This window comes from Physeter macrocephalus, chromosome 18 (assembly GCF_002837175.3).
Source record: "Physeter macrocephalus isolate SW-GA chromosome 18, ASM283717v5, whole genome shotgun sequence".
Lineage (NCBI taxonomy): Eukaryota > Metazoa > Chordata > Mammalia > Artiodactyla > Physeteridae > Physeter > Physeter macrocephalus.
The window spans coordinates 28,127,124-28,149,560 of record NC_041231.1 but is presented as its reverse complement, the minus strand read 5'-3'; the positions used below and the strand labels follow the sequence as shown (position 1 = coordinate 28,149,560).

At 37.7% G+C, this 22,437-nt stretch overlaps 1 protein-coding gene across 1 annotated transcript in view; it reads left to right on the top strand.

The window, feature by feature from the left end:
- The first annotated feature begins 457 nt into the window (after positions 1 to 457).
- SLC25A26 (solute carrier family 25 member 26) overlaps positions 458 to 22,437 on the top strand; it is a 168,387-nt gene continuing 146,407 nt past the window's right edge. The window contains exons 1-3 of the mRNA XM_007104147.4: positions 458 to 631; positions 12,277 to 12,433; positions 15,778 to 15,887. Of these exons, the coding sequence (XP_007104209.1) occupies positions 599 to 631; positions 12,277 to 12,433; positions 15,778 to 15,887 (300 nt within the window). The 5' untranslated portion in view covers positions 458 to 598. The remainder of the gene's footprint in view (positions 632 to 12,276; positions 12,434 to 15,777; positions 15,888 to 22,437) is intronic.

Here is a 22,437-nt window from a genome sequence, read left to right as displayed (position 1 = left end):
AAAACAGTAAGAAGTAGAGGACATTAATTTTTAGCTCGAGTAAGGAAATTTTTGAAATGTTTTTCTATATTTAATAATTTTCTGATAATGAGTGTTTTATGGAAAAAGACAAAATTTCTACAGGTGAAACCAACAGATAAATGCAAATAACTCATTGGAAGCCACAGGTCTTGCCCGCTGAAGCTAGTCCTGCCTCTCCATGGCCCCGCCTTCCACTATAGCCACGCCTCTTTTGGGTTTACGGTTGGGCTTCACCCTTTCCTCATCATCGTGTTCGCTACGCCTGGTTCCCAGTCGAGGCTCGTTTGCTCGCGAGAGTTCCTCCACCTGGCCCACTCAGAAGCTGTAGGAAACGGAGGCAGAGAAGAGTCGCGAGATTTGACTGGACCACACTTTTCAGGCCCCGCCCCTCCTTCCTGGCCCTCCTTCTGGCCCAGCTTCCCCGGTTGCACGTGTAATTGTTGTGGTTCAACCTCAGGTGGCAACGGAAGTGCCGGCGTTACATGCCCCGCCTCCAAGATGGCGGTGCCCAGTGCCGGGGCCCATGACCTGAGTCGGCTCAGCTTTGAATTATAACCTTGACTGAGGCTATGCGGCCATGGACCGGCCTGGGTTCACAGCCTCGCTGGTGGTGAGTACCGGGCGGTAGGGTGGGGGCGCTAGGAGTGCCGGAGGCTTCCCTGTCCTAGCACCTCCTTCCGGTTTTGTGCGCTGAATCATCCCCGGGTCACCGGTCACCAGGTCTGGGAGGAAGCGCTGGGCTCCTGGGCCGCGCCGGGCCTCGTGGCAAGGTTCTGAGTTTCCTACCTGTATGCCAGAAAGAGACGGGGGTGGGATAGGGGTGGCTCTTGACTCACAGTCTTCCGCACCGCGGTTTACCTAACGGAAAAAGAAAGTTTCAATTGTATACTGTAACCATACTCTGGAGAGCTTGGCAATGAATGAAATACATGTAACAAAACAACTCTTGAGTCGCTCACAGACCTCCTGGTCAAGGCTGTGGTTTCATTTTGCTGTATCTTTTTTCAGTCTCGGAAAATGACGTATCTATTCATTCATCTTATATATAATCTGCTTATTTTGCTTCCGAGCATTTTTCTAGGCTTTGGGTATATACTGATGAGCACAAGTAGCCGCGCGTTCAGCCAGTACGTGAGTGGTGTTTAACTCCTTAGAAAACAACGAGAATCAACGTGTCTTAACCTCAACCCCCGCCCCCCCAATCCTTTAATAAATATTTTGAAACCTTTCTTAGGACAGGCTCAGTAGGGGATACTAGATACAGTAGTGAACAAGACAGATTGGCTGCCTATATTTTCATTGTAGGAGAGCGGGCAGAGGCAGGAAATAGACAAGTACCTTTTCGAAAGCTTTTCCTGAGAAATGGAGGCCCAGAGGACTTTCTTCGTTTAATTATCAAATGTTTTTGCAGGTGTTGGAGATAACATGGTGAATAAGATAGACCTGGCCGCATGGGTCAGGTGGTGGAGGCAGAAGGGTGATATGATTGTTATTGTAAATGACGATGAGGGTTAGTTTCAGAGTGTATGGGCAGATGTGGAAGGGGGATCTTACCCAGACTGGTGGAATGATGGTTTTAAATCTAGATTTGCTGATATTTGTAGAAGCTAGGTTTTAGAGATGCAAAGAAATATGTTACCCCTTGAAGACGTTTTCCTGTCCAGCTGGTGAGATGGCAGTGGTACTTGTGACAATTAACATTGCTCTGCCGGGAACTAGGGTAAACTCTTAACATACATCATCTCATTTAAGCCTGACAGACAACTGAAGTCTTATCCTAGTTTTCCAAATGAGGGAACTGAGGAGTAGTATGTTAGATAATTTGTCCAAAGTCACACAAGTGAGATACATTTCATGTGTGTAAATGTTGGAGCTCAGATTCCAAGCAGTGTAACATGGGATTCCATTTACTGCTCCTTGAGACTATCTCTGAAGTCGGCAACAGTAGCAGTTGCTAAAAACAGGTGAGTGTCAGAGTTAACAAAAGAAAAATTGTATTAAAATTTATTTTATTAAAGAAGGGTACACATGCGTACTTCTTTTTTCGTAGTTACAGAGGGTAAAATTGGGATTGATTGGTAGAAGTTTCAAGGAAGTTAGATCTCCCGGGGAATTCATTTAGCATGCAGTTTATCTGCCATGTGTTCTGTCTACTGGTACTGTGATTGCCCTTGGAGATTTGATGGCAAACAAACCAAGGCTATATGATAACTACTGTGAAAGAAATGAACTGAGGTGGGAGAGAGAGAGAAGAATATTGGAAAATCTACTTTAGATGGAGTGCCCAAGGAAGGCCCTGAGGAGCTGACGTTTAAGCTAAGACCTAACAGATAAGGGGCAAGTCATTTTGATGAGCAGAGGGGAAAGTTCAGGGGGAGCAGCACGTGAGAGAATCCTCAGGTGGAAAGAGTTCAGGATGTGAAGGTGGTGGCTGAGGCCTAGTGGGTGAGGGTAGTGTGACAGGGGATGCTGTTGGAGAGCTAGACGAAGCCTGCCGAGGTGAGTCTTGGTGGGCAGTGGAAAGGAATTTGGATTTTATAAGAAGCATAGCGAAAGCCATTAGAGGGTTTTATTATTGAAGTAGTCAGGAAATGGAGGAGCCCTTTTTTTTTTTTTTTTTTTTTTTTTAAATGGTTGGGAGCATCTTTGAGGAGGCTAAGCACTCCTGAGGGTGTTCTGTTTTGTTTACTACTGTGTGACCAATGCCTGACACTTCGTAGGCACTCAGCACTTGTTGGGTGAATGAATGCAACTTCACCTGTTTGCAGAAGTCTTGAGCCTCGGCTTCTAAGGATTAAGTGAGATGTAGTACAGAGCCTGACATAGAGCAGATATTTAACTCTTTCCTTCCTGAAGTTTCTAGAGCAGGATTGAAGGGCTGTAGAGCTGAATAAGGAGAGAGCTTCTGGCATGTTAAGTTTTCATTTGGAGCACAGAGCAGACTATTCAGAAAAAAAACTTCCAAGAGTACAGTCACTGGTGCATGCTTTTAGGAGAGTAGTTTGAAATAAGTGTTAGCGACATAAAGATATTCATAACATTTAACTCAGTGAAGATAATAGGAAAACATGAAATAAAAGAGGAATGGTTAGGTAAATGATGATAGATGCATTTCATGGACTGTTTAGGGGCCATTGGTAACAGAGCTTGTGAAGAGTATGTGCTATAATAGTAACATGGAAAATGCTTATGAGGTTAAAAAAAGGAAAGAAAAAATACAACACTGTACCCGTATACATCTGGTTCATGCCTAATTAAAACTTGGTAGCCAAGGGGAATTGGTTCCAGGTCCCCTGTGGATACCAAAATCCACAGATGCTCAAGTCCCTTATATAAAATGATGTAGTATTTGCATGTAACCTATGCACATCCTCCTGTATACTTTAAATCATTTCTAGATTACTTATCATACCTAATATAAGGTAAATACTGTGTAAATAGTTGTAAATACAATATAAATGTTATGAAAATAGTTGCCTGCGTGCAGCAAATTCAAGTTTTCCTTTTTGGAACTTTCTGGAATTCTTTTTGCAAATATTTTGAATCTGCATTTGGTTGAATCTGACGATGCGGAACCCCAGGATATGGAGGGCTGGCTTTATTCCATTCCTTAAAAAAAAAAAAAAAGCTGTATTGAAATCCTCCAAGATGGAATGAAATAATTTTGATAGTAGCCCTACTTTTTTCTTCTACTTTTTTCAATGCAAAACAAACAAACATACCTCCAAACCACTCTTTCCTTCCAGCCTGACTCTTCTCTCCCTTTCAGTACTTAGCTGTTTCATCGACCTTGTAGTTCATCTGGGTTGTTACTTGAGTGAAGCCAAAAGCATCTCTGTCTCAGTTACTTTTAACTGGGTTACAGGTGAAGGAGCTTCGGCCAGTGTTCGTGCTCTGCAGCGTGAAGTGCAGGCAGTCCTTTGCGTGTAATGTGGGGCCGTAAAGGTGAATGTGCGAGTGGACGTCATGCAAAGTGATCTTAATAATTGATGAAAACACGATTATTTAACGACCTTTAAAAATTCTTGTCAATGTTAATAACTCTTTTACTGTCGATTGTGGAAGTATAGGGAAACGGAAAAATAAAAGTAAAACTAACATTTAGTACAGTGTAATTTAAAACATTAAGATTGTATTTCTTTGTAAAAAAAAAAGTATCAGAAGTAATTTGTAAGTTATATAACTTGCAATACAGAACAAGTGTTCCTTTAACGTGGAGTTTTTTGTTGGCACAGCTTGCTCTGGGACATCTTTGTCCTTTTCGTCATAGCCTCTTTCCCCGTATGTGGTGGTAAGTTCGCCTTCACTCATTTTCCTCTGGCTGCATGTCTGGAATCTCTCCAATGACAGCAGTGTCGATATTCCCACAGCTAATTCTTTTATAACTCCTTTTACATTTGATTTGAATGTCACTTTCACCGTTAACCACTTGTCATTTATTTACCCTGCTTTCATGTTTGTTGGCCGGTTCCATCTTTCGATTATCCATTTTTGTGAAATATCACCGTGGTCACTGTAATTCAACTGTCTTGTTAGAGGACTTGTGTTGCTTGTGGCAACTGAGATGCATGCGTGTCGGTGCTGTGCAAAGCAAGGACTGCTTGTACTGTTGTTGTTTTTTAATTGTTATTTTGTTTTTTCTTTTCTTACTTTAGGGAGGTGGTTCTGAAAAAGCTTCTTCATAATATTTGTGTCCTCTCACTGAACCTGCCCTTCTGCTGAGAACCACTGGCAGAAAGGGACTTGAGGGCAGTGGCATGGATTATGTTGCCAAAGCTTCTTAGGTGGGGTAAGAAAACAGAAGAAAAGATAAGAATGAAGTTGAAGGGACGTATTCAGGGTTTTTTGCCTCATACCTTTCTTTTCTGGAAGGCAGCTTCCTAGTCTGCTTTCTGGAGTCAGGGAAGTTAGTATCTGATGACGAAGCATTAACTCCATGTCTCTAAGGGATTGGGAATTACGCTGCACATTCTTGACTTGCTTTGTGTGACTTGATTCTTTTTGTCATTTAGGTCAGAGTGGGCAGGTCTTCCTTTTTTTGCTCATTTCTTTTGTGTTGAGTAGGCAGTCACCTAGACAGAGGTATGTTCTCAATTTTGATCAGTTAGTGGAGCGTGCAAGGCACCCTTGGAGACCACCCATTGTCTGGGGCCACAGTCGAGAACCACTGCCGTGATGGAGGTATTTCTTCTGTATTTCAAGTACGAGGAGATGGAGCTACCTTTCCTTTCTCATTTTTCTTTCCGTATAAGAGGGGATCCTGGGAAAGTTTTAGAATCTGAAATTTAGCTGTAAATGACTTAATATGCTTTTGTACCACTTCCAAACCAAATGCTGTGTGTTCAGATATAAGTTTTAAATATTAAATTTTAATGGTACACACAGAATTTGAGTAACAAAATGCCAAAGAGAGGGAAGATAAAAGTTGTACCCACAGTTTTTCCACCTCCACGCATCAGGTATTGTTACCTGTTTAACCACACATATGTGTGAGCCTTTGCTCTGGTACTTGGGAAGAGCAAGAGCCTCGAAGATATGGTCCCTACCCTCAGGGGTGTGCAGTCAAGTGGGAGCAGACATTTAACAGAAAATAAAACAAAAATTAACCGTGTAATTATGTGTGGTGATAAAAAGGAACCATTTACTGAGCACTTTAATGTGTGCTTATGCAATTTTTTCAGAGCAGAAATCATATGGTTACAATTTTGTCTTCTGCTCTTTTTTTTTTTTTGTATTCTGGTTAAAAAAGAATAACCCATAAATTCACATCCAAGCATCATAAAGAAATTTGAACAGTAGTGTTTCTCAGTTTTTTGAGTTTGATGCTGAATCGTTCCTGCACACATCGTGTGATTTGGTTTTCTGTTGTGTGAATCCATGGGTGATTCTTGTCCAGGGAGTAGAATTTGAGGAAAGCTTTTCATTCATTATTGGTAAGGAAAGACTTGAATTTATCGATTTTGTATATACATTTATAGTTCAGTTTAATATATGAATGTAATCTTCAGTCTTTGGTCTTTGGTCCTCCTTCGTCTTTCACATGGTTTTTAATATTGACCTGTCAGAAATAGGGCATCAGCAAACTTGGAAGGATATTTACAGTAACATAACACTAAAAATGATAACTCATATTTATTGGTAATTGAGGCAGGCATTTTGCTAAGCATGTAACAGGCTCCTGTAGTTGTATTTAATTCTCATTTAATCTCACTCAATTCTCAAAAACTCTGTGAAGTATAGGTACTATTATTTTTCCCGTTTCATGCATGAAGAAATGTGGGCTTACCTAGGTTTAATAGCTTTCCTAGGGAGACCCAGTTGAGATTGAAGCCAGGTCTGCGTGTCTGATGCGAAAGCTGTAGTCTAAGGCAATATTTAATCTGAAAGAATTTCTGGAGAAATGGAAGAATACTCAAGTCAAATTCTAGAACCATTATTGTGTTCCTGAGAATAGCCTTACCAAACAACATTGTTCCTACACAGTCTTTTCCATCAGGAGGTGATGAAAGGCAGAGGATTTCTGGAAAAGTCACCCTGAATATACCACAGTGCTGTCGCTGGAGCTGTGGAATGCCAAGAAGTATAGCAGCAGGTAACACCAGGTTTCATTTGTCACAGTGCTATGGCAAACTGCAGCAGGGACAAGCAGAGAGTGATTTGCTGCAGTTTTTCTTCTGAATGTTGAATCTTTCCGTAAAGTGTTTTCTTATCATCTTACATTTCCATGTGATTCAGACCAACAAACAAGTGTGGAAGCCCTGCTCCATCCCAGGCACTGGGTTATATATTTAGGAGGGCCAAGGTCACTGACCTGGCTTCTGCTCTGAAGGATCTTAGTGTCAGCCATGGTGGTTAGTACTGAAAGGGAAATGTAAACAAAGTTATACAGGGGAGTTAAGGAAGTAGCCTTTAATTCTGACTGGGAGACTGGGAAAGGCTTCAGGAGGGATATGGCATTTGGTCACAGTCTTAACAATGAAATGGATTTTGGCAGGTGTGTGTGTGTGTGTGTGTGTGTGTGTGTGTGTGTGTGTGTGTCTATGTAATGGCCGTGTGTGTGTGTGTGTGTGTCTATGTAATGGCCGTGTGTGTGTGTGTGTGTGTGTGTGTGTGTGTGTGTGTGTGTGTGTGTCTATGTAATGGCCGGGGGCAGCAGGGGGGTCTGCTGGCTGTAGTAGACAGGAGACGAGGCATTGGAAGGGCCTTCCAGGCTGAGAGAAAAACCTAAGCAGGAGCACAGAACTGATAAGTTTCAGGATGTTTTTGGGAAACAGAGTAGTCAGAGTGGACGAGGCTCAAGGTCAGGAGTGTGCCAGATGAAGCTGAACAGGTAGTTTAGGGTCCAGGGGTCGAGGTTCTGAGTTACCCCTTACTGAGTGCCTACTGTATACCAAATGTGACCAGTGAATTTGGGTTGTTGTTTTTTTGTTTTTGTCTTTTTTTGGTGAGGGAATATTAATTTGAGTAGCTCTACTTTTGTATGTTTGTAGTACTCATTGCAAAACTTGAACAATACAAAAATCAACAAGATAATAAAAATACTCCTCATCCCAAATGTTTTTCCACAGAGATAATAACTTCTAACAGTTTGGTGTTCCAGACTTCTAATTATGCATAGACAAATAAATACACATTTCTTTGAAAGGTGGGATTATAAAGCATATATTGTTCTGTAGCTTATTTGATTAATTTAAGAATATAACATGTTTCCATATCAGCAAGTTCAGGTCAATCTCATTCTTTTAAAGGCTGTGTAGCAATCCGTTATTCTGATATAATACAACTTACTAGGTTATTTCCAGCTTTTTACTGTTAGAAACAATTCTGTAGTAAACATTCTTGTATATTTATGAACTTATTTTTGTGGAAGAAATGTTTAAAAATAAAATAACTGGATCAAGTATTTTATGGTTTAAAATTTTCATTTTGCCAAATTGTCCTTCAATAGATTATAATAATTTGTTTATGTTAATACTCATAACTATTTTCATATTTTTAATCTTTTATAATGTAATTGGGAAATTTAAAATTTTGTTTTTATTTGGTCACTGATGATGGGGAAGCATATTTTCATAATTTTGTTGGCTGTTTATATTTTTCTTTTGGGAATTGCTTGGTCCTGTGTTTTGCAATTTTTAAAAAGTTTGATGTACCTTTTTTAGGTTGCTTTGTAGTACCTTCTAAGATATGGTTAGTAACCTTTTGTTATAGTCATTAATTCATGTGTTTTTCAAATAGTTATTGAGTGCCTACTATGTACTGGGTGCTGGGAACATACTGGTGAACAAAACAGGTATGGATCTTATAGTTTCGTGGAACGTACAGTCTTTGAAGAAATGGTCAGATGCTAAACTACAGAATTAGAAATCTGATCAGTGTGTGGAAACATGAGGGTCTAAACCTAGACTGGGGGGATTAGGGACACAGTCCTAGAAATGAGGAAAATCAGATGACTTGGAGGAAAAGAGAGATCAAGGTGGTAAGAAGGTACCCAGCAAAGGGCTAATGATGGAGTTAAGGGTGGAGAGGTAGATGGGGGACAGAACTTCTAGAGCCTTGTAGGCTGTACTGTGATTTTGTTCTTCATCCTAAGGGCTTTTGGAAACTTTGAAGAGTGTCAAGATGAAATTGAAATTTGTATTTTACACAGGCAACGTTAAGTGTAGAGGGTGAAGGAGCGCTGCGGGGAGAATGGATGGTGGAGGGGGAAGAAGGCAAGTATCACAGGAAGCAGAAGCCACAGCTCTGCATGAGGTGGTTAAAGTCACTGGTGGCCACTTTGCTGTGGAGGAAACAGAGAATGTCAGGGAGGGATGTTTCTCCGAGAAGCCATGTTAATGTTTCGCCTGGTTCTTTTTAGTTGTGGTCTAGGCCAGGGGCCTGTGATGATTTTGCTTAGTTAAATTAGACGGATGGTTTGATTTTGTCCTGTAGTTGAGCAGCAGTGAGTTTTTTTGTTTTTGCTTTGTTTTTTTCTGTTTTGTCAGCTTCATGTAATCTTGACTTTTTTCAGCTCCTAGAGGAATTTCAAAGGGTCTAATTTCACTAATTATACACTTCCTCTCTACAGCCTGCCAGCACTTTTTCCATTTTTAAATTAAGGTGGTGCTGTGTATTTTATCTATATGATATCAAGGTCTCAATAAATTGTTATGCTGTGGTAAGGCTTGCTGGTTATCTGGGTTATGTTCTCTTTCTTTGGATTTTGTCTAGTACTTAGGATTTTCAGTGTAAGCTACCATAAATCTTGAAACTAACCCCTTGCCTGATAACCTTTTTTAAAAAATTTTTTTAATTTTTAAAGATTTTTTGGCCGCACTGCATGGCATGCAAGATCTTAGTTCCTCGACCAGGCATTGAAGCCATGCCCCCTGCAGTGGAAGCACGGAGTCTTAATCGCTGGACTGCCAGGGAAGTCCCACCTGATAACATTTTTGATAAGTGATCATAAATAAAACAAATTTCTCAGGCTAAAGAAAAGAAATTGGTAGAGTCCCTTATAATTCAGTTGATGCTGGCTTGATGAAAAATTATAAGCATTCCTTAAAGTTTTTGTTTAAGTCTTAGATGTGTTGCTATGTGTCTAAATACATAGGTAATTCTTAATCTTCTTTTAGCAGCATTTTTTTCAGTCTCATGAATTTAAGTGACATTTGAGTTACAGAAGTTTGAAATCCACAGAAGCAATTAGTAACTCTTGATTCATGATTTACTAGATAAACAGATTCAATCTGGTCATTTTATTCTCAGACGATAAGAATTCTGATGAAAGAAGGGCTGGAGAATCAATGCATGCAAAGTAGCCAAATAGATTAAGAGAGTAATTCGCTTATTGATTAAAATTTAGCAGTAGATAGCAAGCATCTCTCTGAACCCACTCCTAAGATTAATGAGAAAATTAGAATGAAGTGCAGCTATTTTTAAAGAAACCAGTCATATAAGTCATTCTCACCAAGATTTTAGTTCTTGTGTTTTGAGAAAATGAAGAGGCAGGCAAAGTATTTTATTACGTCCTGAATTTTATAAAATCCTTAAAGAATAAGTGAGAAGAATGTTGAAAAAGTTGGCTTTTTTTTCTTTTTAACTTTGCTACGTTACTTGTGAACTTTTCCCCTTGACTTAGAAAAGGCCACCTTTATATCCGGAAAGAAATCCCACATTGTCATTCATTTACTCCCCCTTGTGGTGCTCTGCTGGCACATCTCTGTGTTCTTTTGGTGACAGCTTTTTAGGTCATTCGCAGAGCATCCCGCATGGTCTTTGGGGTTCTGTCATGCCTTTCAGGCTGATCATATAGTATTAATGTATATGGTAATGTACTTTTTCTTTTTTTAAAATTTTATTTATTTTTGGCTGCGTTGGTTCTTCATTGCTGCGCACGGGCTTTTCTCTAGTTGCGGCGAGCTGGGGCTACTCTTCGTTGCGGTGTGTGGGCTTCTCACTGCGGTGGCTTCTCGTTGTGGAGCACAGGCTCTAGGTGCGTGGGCTTCAGTAGTTGTGGCTTGTGGGCTCTAGAGCTCAGGCTCAGTAGTTGTGGCACATGGGCTTCAGTAGTTGTGGCTCGTGGGCTGTAGAGCTCAGGCTCAGTAGTTGTGGCACACAGGCTTCAGTAGTTGTGGCTCACGGGCTCTAGAGCGCAGGCTCAGTAGTTGTGGCACACTGGCTTAGTTGATCCGCGGCATGTGGGATCTTCCCGGACCAGGGCTCGAACCCGTGTCCCCTGCAGTGGCAGGCAGAGTCTTAACCACTACGCCACCAGGGAAGTCCCTATGGTAATGTACTTTTCTAGTGCACACTAATTTTTAATAATTACCTATGCTAACTAATTGAAAAATAGACATTATTGAATTTCTCATCAGGGTAATTTCATTTTTCCAATGAAGTCTTGCAGTGGTTTTATGGTGAGTGGCAAGTAGAGCAGAAAGTGTTTGCTAGGTACTAACCTTTGTACCACTTGAGCATTCTGTAAACCCAAAGGATGGAAACAGTGGATCATTTTGAACTCTGCCTGTATGTTTAAATAGTACTGATTCTTCTTTTTCTGTGTCATGGATTATATAGTTTTTAATGTGTTCTTTTACTTTTTGAATAGGTAATATATTCACATGGTTCAAAATCCAAAAAATAGGAAAAGTTAACAATTCAGTTTAAAACTTACTATGTAGGAACCGTATTGAGAGTTGCCTCTTTGTAGTTCTTCTCTCTGCTTACTGTAAAATGGTGTTGATTCATATCTTTAAATGATGCCATTAGACCTTCTGTGTTGACCTTTCTTTGACAGTGTCTGAGTTCATATTTTTCTGAGTCTCTTTTTGCTTTGACTAAGCTGTAACCAGTTTTTAAAATATTCTACATATGCTTTACTGTAATCACGAGGTGAAAAACTTAGTTTTTAATCAGTTTTTAAAGTGCAGCTTCTCCAAAGCAACATGGTATCTCTTGGGAGATGACTAGTTTGGGTCAGGTTTTAATGTCCTCTAGGAATTTAGCTCTTTTTTTCCCCTTCATTTATTCACTTAAATTAAAAAGTATCAAGGAATTTTCAAATATACACAAAGTAGAGAGGATACCATAGGAATCCTTACATGTGTGATTCTTAAAATATGGATCTAGATTCACAAGGAGCATTACCATTTAGAATGTAAGTCTCAAAACAATTTTTTTAATGCAGGTTCACTACTCATTAGTTAAAAAGGCAAAAAATATAACATTTGGTGTAATTTGGAAAGATCCCTGAGATAAATTGTCAAATGAAAAAAACAAGGTGCAGCATACCACCTTTTACTTAAAAAAGTAAAATAAAATACATATTCATATTTGCTCGTACAGGCCTAAAGTAACTTGGGAAGGATACAATAAGAAACCAAAACTGGTTACCTGGGTTTTTAGGGACAGGAAAGAAGACTTTGAACTCTTTACCTTTCTGAGATTTGTTTATTTACTTTTTTGAACCCTGTGAAATCATTAAAAATGAATTTGAAATTTATTTTAAAATTATTAAAAATCATTAAACATTTTTTTAAAACAGAATATGTAATATAAAATTTACAATTTGAAAATATATCACAATAATGGTTATTTTCCCAGAACAGTCTGTAGATTTAGGTAAGAGGTGTTTTGAGTGTACCAAAGTAGTCTGTGGTATACTTTAAAACCATACTTAAAGAAATACGCTTTAAAAACTACCCCATCCCCAAAATGGCAATTTATTTTATTGTAACCTTTTTTTTCTTTTTCTTCCTTTTTTTTTTAAAGGCTGGTGGGGTAGCAGGTGTCTGTGTTGACTTGATATTATTTCCTCTGGATACCATTAAAACCAGGCTGCAGAGCCCCCAAGGATTTAATAAGGCCGGTGGTTTTCGTGGAATATATGCTGGCGTTCCTTCTGCTGCTATTGGATCCTTTCCTAATGGTAAAAATTATATTGGTATTATCACTGCTTTATATAAAGCCAAGATAATGGGATTTGTTTTCAGAATGGTATGTGGTCCAACCCTATATAGAATTCCTTATATTATTGATGTAGTTGATCTCCTGAATTTATTTTCTATTCATTAATCCATTAGTTTTGACTCAGCTGGTGCTATAGATTCCATTCTAGTGTATTTGTCATAAAAAAATGAGCAATCTTTAAATGAGTGGTTTTTGTTGTTAAAACTCCTTGTTAGAATCCTTAAGGTGTTGCTGTAACATTGATTGTGATGTCTTACAGCAGTTCTCAACCTTGCCTGCACGTTGGAATCTCTTGGGAAGCTTTACAAAATACTTATGCCTGTGTCTCCATGAGAAGTTTATTTGGTCTGGTCTTTGCCTGGGTATCAGGAGTTTTAGTAGCTTCCCAGGTGATTCAGATGTGAAGCTGAGTTTAATAACCACTGGGCTTGGGGATTCTCCTGGAGCAGATGAACCTAAGAGACATTAAATCTTTGTCTTAACTAAATTGCTTTCAGATGATGCAACCCATTCCCACTAACCTCCTCTTTCCATTGTCTTGCTTTTGTTTTGGTTTTGAAGTTGTGTGATTTATGGCCCTTTTATTCTATAATCAGTATAATTGTTTCATTTAATCCACCTCTTTTCAGATGCTTATTTTAATAATTGTTTACTGATGCTTTGATTGGCATTCAAAAGCAGACTAAGCAAACAGAAAAACCACCACTATCAAACACACACACACACACACACACACTCACACACTGACTCACAAAACCCCTGCTCCAGAAGGTTCTTAAATTCTGGAGTTTGATTTCTTTTTTCTCTGTGTATTTCATTAGAAATTCTTTCTTGTTAACTTGACATTAAGATGTCCATCTATATCCATCTGTGAGCTTAACATTCACATAAAGATTTGTAGAGCAAATCTTTTTGGTCCTTTAGTTTATCTCCCAGAGCCATCCTTAGAGCAGCCAACTGTTTTGAGGTTATCCTTGAATTATTTTATGTCTTAATTTTCAGTAATTGATCATAGCAAGTCACTATTGAGGACCCACTCCATGCCAAGTATAGCTCTATATGTGGGAGATGGGCCTTGGTTCCTAAATTTGTCTGCATTGCAATCACCTGATCACCTGAAGAGATTTTTTTTTTTTTTTTTAAAGAAAGTACTGCTGTCCCACTCCCAGAGATTTGGGATTTAGTTGGCCTGAGGTGTGGCCTGGGCTTTGGAGGTTTAAAAAAAAAATCTCCAGGTAATTTTAATATGCAGACAAGTTTTGGGAACCTCTGAACTAGGGAATTGCAAAGAAATATGTTACTAAGTCCCTGTCTTTTGGTCATCCATTCTTATGACGCCTCCCTCATCATTGTAATTATTCTTTTTTCTCTTACGTATTACTTAGGAATTGTTGGTAGATGAAGTATTAGTGATGGTCTACAGGGTACATGGTGCTCCATTAAGCTCACAGGGCTGGTTTAGATTCTTGTCAGCAGGAGTTTACATACAGAATGTGGTTTTGAATTTTTATATGTTTGAGAAAGTGGTGTTCTTCTTGCCCCGCTTTTCTTTTTCTTTTTTTGCCATCCACAGAACATCTTTGAATGGGAGATGCTGGATAAAGAGTCAAAATGCCAGCGTTTCAGAAATGGCCTTTCTGTTTTTCTGCAAATTTTTGGTGAATTGAAACTTTACGTGGCACTTTAAACAATGTTTGCTATTGGTTAAGGTTCTAGTCGGAGTACAATGCACCAGTGTAACATTCAGAGGCTTGTAGACTTTTTTTTTTTTTTTTTTTTCGGTACGCGGGCCTCACTGTTGTGGCCTCTCCCGTTGCGGAGCACAGGCTCCGCGGCCATGGCTCACGGGCCCAGCCGCTCCGCGGCATGTGGGATCTTCCCGGACCGGGGCACGAACCCGTGTCCCCTGCATCGGCAGGCGGACTCTCAACCACTGCGCCACCAGGGAAGCCCCCTAGACTTTTTTGAGAACGTATTGTGCAGGGGGTGTGGCAGGGACTGAGGGTCGAAAGGAGAGGAAAAGACCTGTATTCAAGACCCTTACTCCATGTTTAGAAGGGAATGTAGAAAAACCGCAGTTTTTTGTTTTCACTCCTGGGGGGTGGGGGTGGGGGTGGGTGGGGGGAACGTGTAGTAGGTAGAACTTATAGCTGAATGGGACTGGAGATATTCTAGCGCATTTAGTGAGTAGGCCAAAGTAGGAACAGCCTAAATAAGAATCACAAGTGGGAACTGGGACCTGCATTAACTCTATACAGCTGCTTGCATGGTCATTACTCATCCCGGGACAGTGTGCCTCCTCATTTGGCCTGCTGTTTGTTAGCCACTGAGGGGTGTTTACAAGCTTGTTGACTTTAACTGTGGAGAACTGATTTTCACTACCAAGCTCTTTTCCTGAGTGTTTCAGACTTTACTGTGACATGTTCAAATGCCCTTCGAAAGATGAATTTGCCATTTATTTATCTTTTGTGCCTCACCTTTTACGTGAGTGATGAACATGTTTTTATTAACAATACATGGCAAGTCTTAAAGCCTTCCTGTGCAGCTAAGATTAGTTCATGGTGATAGGGGTAGCTTTTTAGAGATTTTGATTTCCAATTTTAATTCAGTAGTTGATTGTTTCCTTGATGTAAAAGTGAGTTGATGTAGTAAAAAGTAGCCATGGTTATTTTGAGTAACCAGCAACAAAACATCATGGAATAGATGCTTTATTTAGTTAAGATATGTGTTTGCACTTTTAAGCTGTCTAGAAATCAGTGTAGCTGATTATTTTATGACCATATATAAAAATATTTTGGATTACAGAAATTCATATCCTTTTCTAAAAAACTTAACTAAAAAGTGTTAAGTGACTTATCAGTACAAACTGGTAAATGCCAGGTTAGCTGTTAGGCTTCCTCAGGGCAGGGATCATGTCATCTGCATGTTTGTAAGTCCAAAGTCAGGCATGTAACATGGGCTCAGTCAAATCTGCAAGAGTGAAGGGGTGGGGGGGAATAGTACATATTATTATTTTATCTTTATTGTTTGTATTTATTTATAGTTATAAATATATACATATATAATATACAAATATGTACATATTGTATATAATATATGTATATATTATATAATATATATAAATATTTATATTTTAGTATTTATATTTATTATTTATACTTATTTATATTACTTATATTTATTATTATCTTTATCTGTTATAATTTAATAACTAGAGTTGTAATTGTTTTCAAGAAACATCTCTCTTAACAGTTTACATATATATTTAAACTTTGTGAAAGACTGGTTTGTTTTAAATTTCAGCTGCTGCCTTTTTTATCACCTATGAATATGTGAAATGGTTTTTGCACACTGATTCATCTTCGTATTTGATGCCTGTGAAGCATATGTTGGCTGCCTCTGCTGGAGAAGTGGTAGGTAATAAGTTATGTGTATAAAATACTTCAGAAATGCAAAGTATGCAGATATCTTCAGTACAGGTATTACTTCATTTCATTTTTAAAAGACAATTCTTTTTTAAATTATGAAAGTCATAAATCCTAATAAATGTAAATGGATTAAACATGATAGTTGAAAGACAGTCTATATAGGATGAAAGAAAAATCCAGCTATCTGCTATTTACAAGAGACACACCTCAAACATAATTATACAGAAAGAATAAAATTGAAGAGGTAGAGGAAAATATCCATGCAAATTTTGTTAGCTTCATGTTGGGTCAGCATAATTGAGCTGGAACTCTGTTTCCTAGAACTCCCTTTCCAGGAGGGTTCCAGGTTAGCCTGGCTGCAAGAGAAAATTGCTCAAGATTTGTAAGGTGGAAGTAAAGCAGCGGTTGTGTTCATGCTCAGAAGGTTGGTGGGAGGTCAGGCACTGTTGCAGTTCATATACCTCATCACTGATCTGTTGACTTCAGGCAGCAGTCAAGCCTCCAGCTCCTCCAACTCTCCCTGGGTCTTCTCCTTCAGCTTCTCTAAATTTTGAGTCAGTTGTGTGGGCTCTGTCGTGAAGGGTGCCAATTTATGCTGTAAGTCACCCACATCATTGAGATTGGTGAGGGAGAATGCGAGTTCCAGTTTGTCCTTGCTCTTCCCCATTTCACATCCATGTTTCCTTCCTGATTGCATGCCTTCTAAGTTTCTGTCCCAACACTAGATGCAGAATCAACAGTTCTACATAAATTGCTTAACCAGCTCCCACAATTACTGTTTATATCCCGGTAATAACTTCTTATTCTTATCATTCTTAGTGGTTCTACTTCTCTGATCAACCCTAACTGATTCAGAAAAACTAGCTGAAAGAGAGCTGATAGTAATGTTAATATCAGACCAAGAAAAAAAAAGACTTAAAGCAAAAAACAAGGAGACCACTGTATAATGATATGAGGAACAATTCTCCTGGGAGATGTAGTAAACCTGAACCTGGGCTAAATAGCATAGTCTCAAAATATAAAGCAAAATGTTGCCAGAATTATAATGAAAAATGAATACAATTATTATCTTCATTGGAGTTATTCACACCTATCCGTAAAAGTCTTAGGACCAGGCAGGTAACTTGTTAAGACCACAGAAGATTTGAACAACACAATGGCAAGAATGGTCTAATGGATGTGTATGGAGTTCTGCACCTAACTGCTAAAGATTATTCATTTTTTTCAGGCACACTTGGAACATTAATAAAAGTGTGTGACCCAATAGTCCACAAAGCAACTTTCAACATAGTGTAGAGATAATGTCATACAGGTCATTTGGTGTCTGATTATAATGAAGTAAAATTGGAAAGCAATGACCAAAACACAGGCAGTCCATCCCTCCTATGTGTTTAAAAAATTATCCAAGTCTTCTGTAAATAATTCATGAGCCAGTAAATCATAATGTATGTGGTAAAATATTCTGTAATTAAAAAATAATACAGGAATATATGTTTTTTCTAAACTAACACAGAGAAGAGTATAATACAAATAAGAGCTTTCCCACCCCCTCACCCACTTACCTTTCTCCAGTCCCTCCTGCCTACTACTAATGGACAGCTTCAATGAAAATAATTTTTGTGTATCCACCCAGAAATTGTCCTTTACTATTGTTACTTTCAAATCACATTGTCTTGTTTGTTTTGTGTGTATGTATGTATCTATGTATCTGCCTATCTCTCTATCTAGTCTATCTTAATAATCCCAGAACGTTGTTAGGGGCAGGGTGCGTTAACAGGAATGGACAAGAAAGTAAAGAGAAGGGTCTCAGTTTATAAGTCTTTTATCATTTTGTCAAGTAGTATATATTGTTTTTCATTTAATAAAGTAGTGGTATGTGTTTACGTTAGCAAGTTAGAAAAATGAATCAGGCTTTATAAGATTTACATAAGAAACAACTGTGATATATTGCAGTTTTGTTTTCTGTGCGCTATTTTCCTTTAGAAAATTTGGATGAGAATCTACAAACTGTTTTGTAACCTAATTTTCTTCTCTTGAGAATATGGTGAATGAGGGTGATGAAAGAGAGAGATTGCACTTTATGGAATTCCCTGGCGGTCCAGTGGTTAGCACTCTGTGCTTTCACTGCTGAGGGTGCACGGGTTCAATCTCTGGTCGGGGAACTAAGATCCTGTGAGCTGCATGGCACGGCCAAAAAAAAAAAAAAAGCCAAAAAAAGGAGAAAACAACTAAAAAAAATAATAACTGTTTTGAGATGTAATTCACATACTGTATGATTTATCCATTTAAAGTGTACAATTCAGTGGTTTTTTGCTGTACTCACAGCTGCAGCCATCACCACAGTCAGTTTTAGAGCATCATCATCGCCCCGAAAAGAAACCTCGTACCCATTAGTAGTCACTTCCCATTTCCCCCAACGTTCTCTTAGGCAACAACCACTGACCTACTCTGTCTCTATAGATCTGCCTATTCTGGACATTTCATATACATGGAATCCTACCACGTTTCTTTCTGAGGTGATGAAAATGTTCTAACATTGGCTAGGATGATGGTTGCACATGTCTGTGAATATATTAAAAACCACTGAATTGTATCCTTAAAGTGGATGAATTTTATAATATGCAAATTCTGTCGTATTAAGCTGTTAGAAAGGAATAAGAAGAGAATATTATGAAAACCGTATGTTAATAAATTTGACAAATTCTTGAAAGATAAAAACAAAAAAAGTGGAATCCTACAATCTGGTCTTTCATGACTGGCTTCTTTCACTTATGTTTTCAAGATTTCAAGATTTCATCTATGCTATAGCATGTATCAGAACTTCGTTCCTTTTGATTTGCAAATAATAATCCATGTGGTATAGATATACCACATTCTCTTTATTCACTCATCAATTGCCTGTGTTTTTGATTTTCTTGGATACATACCTAGGAATGGAAATATTGGTCATATGGTAGCTTTATGTTTAGCCCTCTGAGGAACTGGCCAAGGCTGTTTTCCGAAGTGGCTGCACCATTTTACATTCCCACCAGCAGTGTGTAAGAGTCCAGTTTCTTCTGCACATCCTTGACACCACTTGGTGTTACCTGTCTTTTTAATTATAACAAACAAATAGATATTCAGTGGTATCTTATTGTGATTTTGACTTGTATTTCCCTGGTAACTAATGATTTTGAACATCTTTTCTTGTGCTTATTGGTTATTTACATATCTCCTTTGGAGAAATGTCTATGCATCTCCTTTGCTCATTCTTTAATTAGGTTGTATTTTTGTTAATAAGTTGTAGGAGTTCTTTATATCTTGGCAAAACTTTTTCCCATTCTGTGCATTTTTTTCACTTAATGGTGTCCTTTGAAGCATAAGTTCTAAATGTTGATGATGTCCAGTTTATCTGTTGTATCTTACATTGCTTGTGCTTTGATGTCGTATCTAAGAAACCATTGTCTAATCTGAGATCATGAAGATATTTATACCTATGTTTTCTTTCAAGAGTTTTATAGTTTTAACTCATATTTTTAGGTCTTTGATCCATTTTGAATTATTTTTTTTATCTGGTTTGAGGCTGTGGTCTAACTTCATTCTTTTGCGTGTGTATATCCAGTTGACCTAGTGCCATTTGCTAAACTATTCTTTATCCATGGAATTGCCTTGGCACCCTTGTCAAATACTAATTGACGTAAAGGTAGGGTTTTTTTGTGGACCCTGTTCTATTCTGTCGATCTCTACGTCTATCCTTATGCTAGTACCACAGAGCCTTGATTACCACAGCTTTGTAGTAAGTTTTGAAATCAGAAGTGTGAGTCCTTTGTTCTCCTCTGTCAGGATTGTTTTGCCTCTTCTGGGTCTTTTGCATTTTTATGTGAATTTTTTTTTTTTTTTTTGGCCTCACCTCACGGCTTGCTGGATCTCAGTTCCCCAACCAGGGACTGAACCCAGGCCATGGCAGTGAAAGCCCGGAATCCTAACCACTAGGCCACCAGGGAACTCATAATGTGAATTTTAGAATGAGCTTGTCAATTTCTGCAAAAAAGGCAACTGAGATTTTGAAAGGGATAACATTGAATCTGCAAATTAATTTGGGGAGCATACCATCTTAACAAAAATGCTTAAATTTTCCAATCCGTAAACATAGGCTGTCTTTTCATTTCTTTAGGACTTCTGTAATTGCTTTTTTTTTTTTCACAGTTTTATGTTTTTTTAGTTTTATTTATTTTTTAACATCTTTATTGGAGTATAACTGTTTTACAATGGTGTGTTAGTTTCTGCTTTACAACAAAGTGAATCAGTTATACTGTAATTGCTTTTAACAATGTTTTGTAGTTTCACAGTATATGTTTTACACTTCTTTTGTTAAATTTATTCCTAAGTAATTTATTCTTTTTGATGTTATTGTAAATTGAACTGTTTTCATTTCATTTTCAGTTAGTTTATTGCTACTGTATAGAAATAAATTCATTTTTGTATATTGATCTTGTATCCTCCAACCTCGCTGAATTCATTAATTAATTAGTTCTAAAGTTTAGTGGATTCTTAAAGATTTTCTATGTACGAGATTGTATCATTTGCGCATAGAGCTAGTTTTACTTATTTCTGTACAATCTATATGTCTTTTATTTCATTTTCTTGCCTAACTGCTCTGGTTAGAAGCTCTACTACAATGTTGCATAGGAGTGGTAAGAGTGGACATCCTTATCTTGTTTCTGATCTTAGGAAGAAAGTATTTAGTGTTTCAGTACTTTTTCTGTCATAAAGGGTTACATTTTGTCAGTGCCTTTTGTTCATCTGTTGAGATAATCATGTGGTTTTATTCTTTATTTTACTGATATGGTGTATTACATTAATTGATTTTCACATGTTAAACCACTCTTGCATTTGCAACCCAAATGTTAAAACTCACTTGATCATGGTATATAATACTGTTTATATAGTGCTAGATTTATTTACCAGTATTTTGTTGAGGACTTTTACTTTATTCATAAGAGATACTGGTCTGTAGTTATCTTTTCTTGTGTCTTTGACTGGTTTTGGTATCAAGGTAAAACTGGACTCATAGAATGAGTTGGGAAGTGTTAAGATAATTTCTTTATAAATTATTGTAAAGAAAAGTCCTATTAATTATATCATTTTGGTTGATGAACACATATCAGATACTAATATATTTGGACAATCCAGGAGAAAAGGAATTATGGAGGAAATAATCTCAGTTTTAAAGAAAAGCGAGGGTCTCCCTGTTCATGTGATAATTTGAATTGTTAAGGTTATGATGTGTAATATGGAAAAAAAGATGACCTCTGGTCCTCTTCAGCATTTTTGCATTTATTTATTTATATCTGGGATATATATATATATATATATATATATATATATAATTTTATACTTTCCCGTTACTATACAATGAATTTCTTGGTCTAAGAAATCGTTTGGATGGTTCCTTGAAGAGAATGTTGAAAGAAATTAGCCTGAAAGACACTAAATTCATGGAAGTGTTTTCTATAAAACTTCCTTTTGTCATTGGTTTAAAAATGATTTTGCAGAACATAAGCTAACTCGATTAAAAAAATTGCCTTCATAATTTACTGAGCTTTTTAGTGTGATGGGACTAACAATATATTAATTTTTGAGGAGCAAGGAGCATAAAGTAGTAGTTCCTTTATGAGCCAGAGACCCCTTTAGGAATCTAGTGAAACCTGTGGTTGTCTCTCCAGGAAAGTGAACACACGGAGAGTTTGTTTACAATTTCTGGGAATTTTCATTCCCCCCACTCTTACCCAAAGTAAGGAGTCCAGTGCTTGAATTCTGCCTGAATATTGCTTTAGTCTGTGATTTCAAAGCAATATATAATTAATTTTAAAAAATCTTTGAACCTTTTATCCTTGGTTTAGATTGTGTTTTTGTGATTATGTTCTGACATTAGAACCTCATTGCATGTAGTTATTTTCGATTATATATACTCGAGTATAACAAATGATGTGTCAGAGTTAGAGTGTCTCTCAGCTTGTAAAAATTCTGTCCCTTTGACTGCTCTTGCCTCTGTTTTAGAATTGCCTGTTGCTTTGATTTAGTTTAAATATATCCTCGTAAGTTCAACACTTGGTTTACATTTTCTATTACGCTGCTGAGAGCAAGCAGCAAAAAGAACTTGGCCACTTTTTTTCATTTCCCACAGGGCCATCTTGCTTGAAAGCTGGTTTGCCATTGTGGAGGATAGACTTTTTTCAATTTATAAAATTTCTGTCTCTTAGACTTACGAAGAATATATAAAGTGGTATAATTAAATAGGGCAAAGGATAGCTGTTAGATCAGTCATGTTAGTGATGCAGCTTTTGATTTGTAGAAAACACTGTATTCTAATATGTTAGTATCTGTAACTGGTATTTTTAAAAAAATTGGAGCCTTTTAAATGTAATATTCTGTGTGAACTGTTGGGCATAGAAAGTGGTGTAGGTAGACTTTAGAGTTAGGAAATAGGTATCTGTAAGACTGGAAATAAATAATTCTAGGACATTCTTATCTTTATTGTGTCTCTTATGGTTTC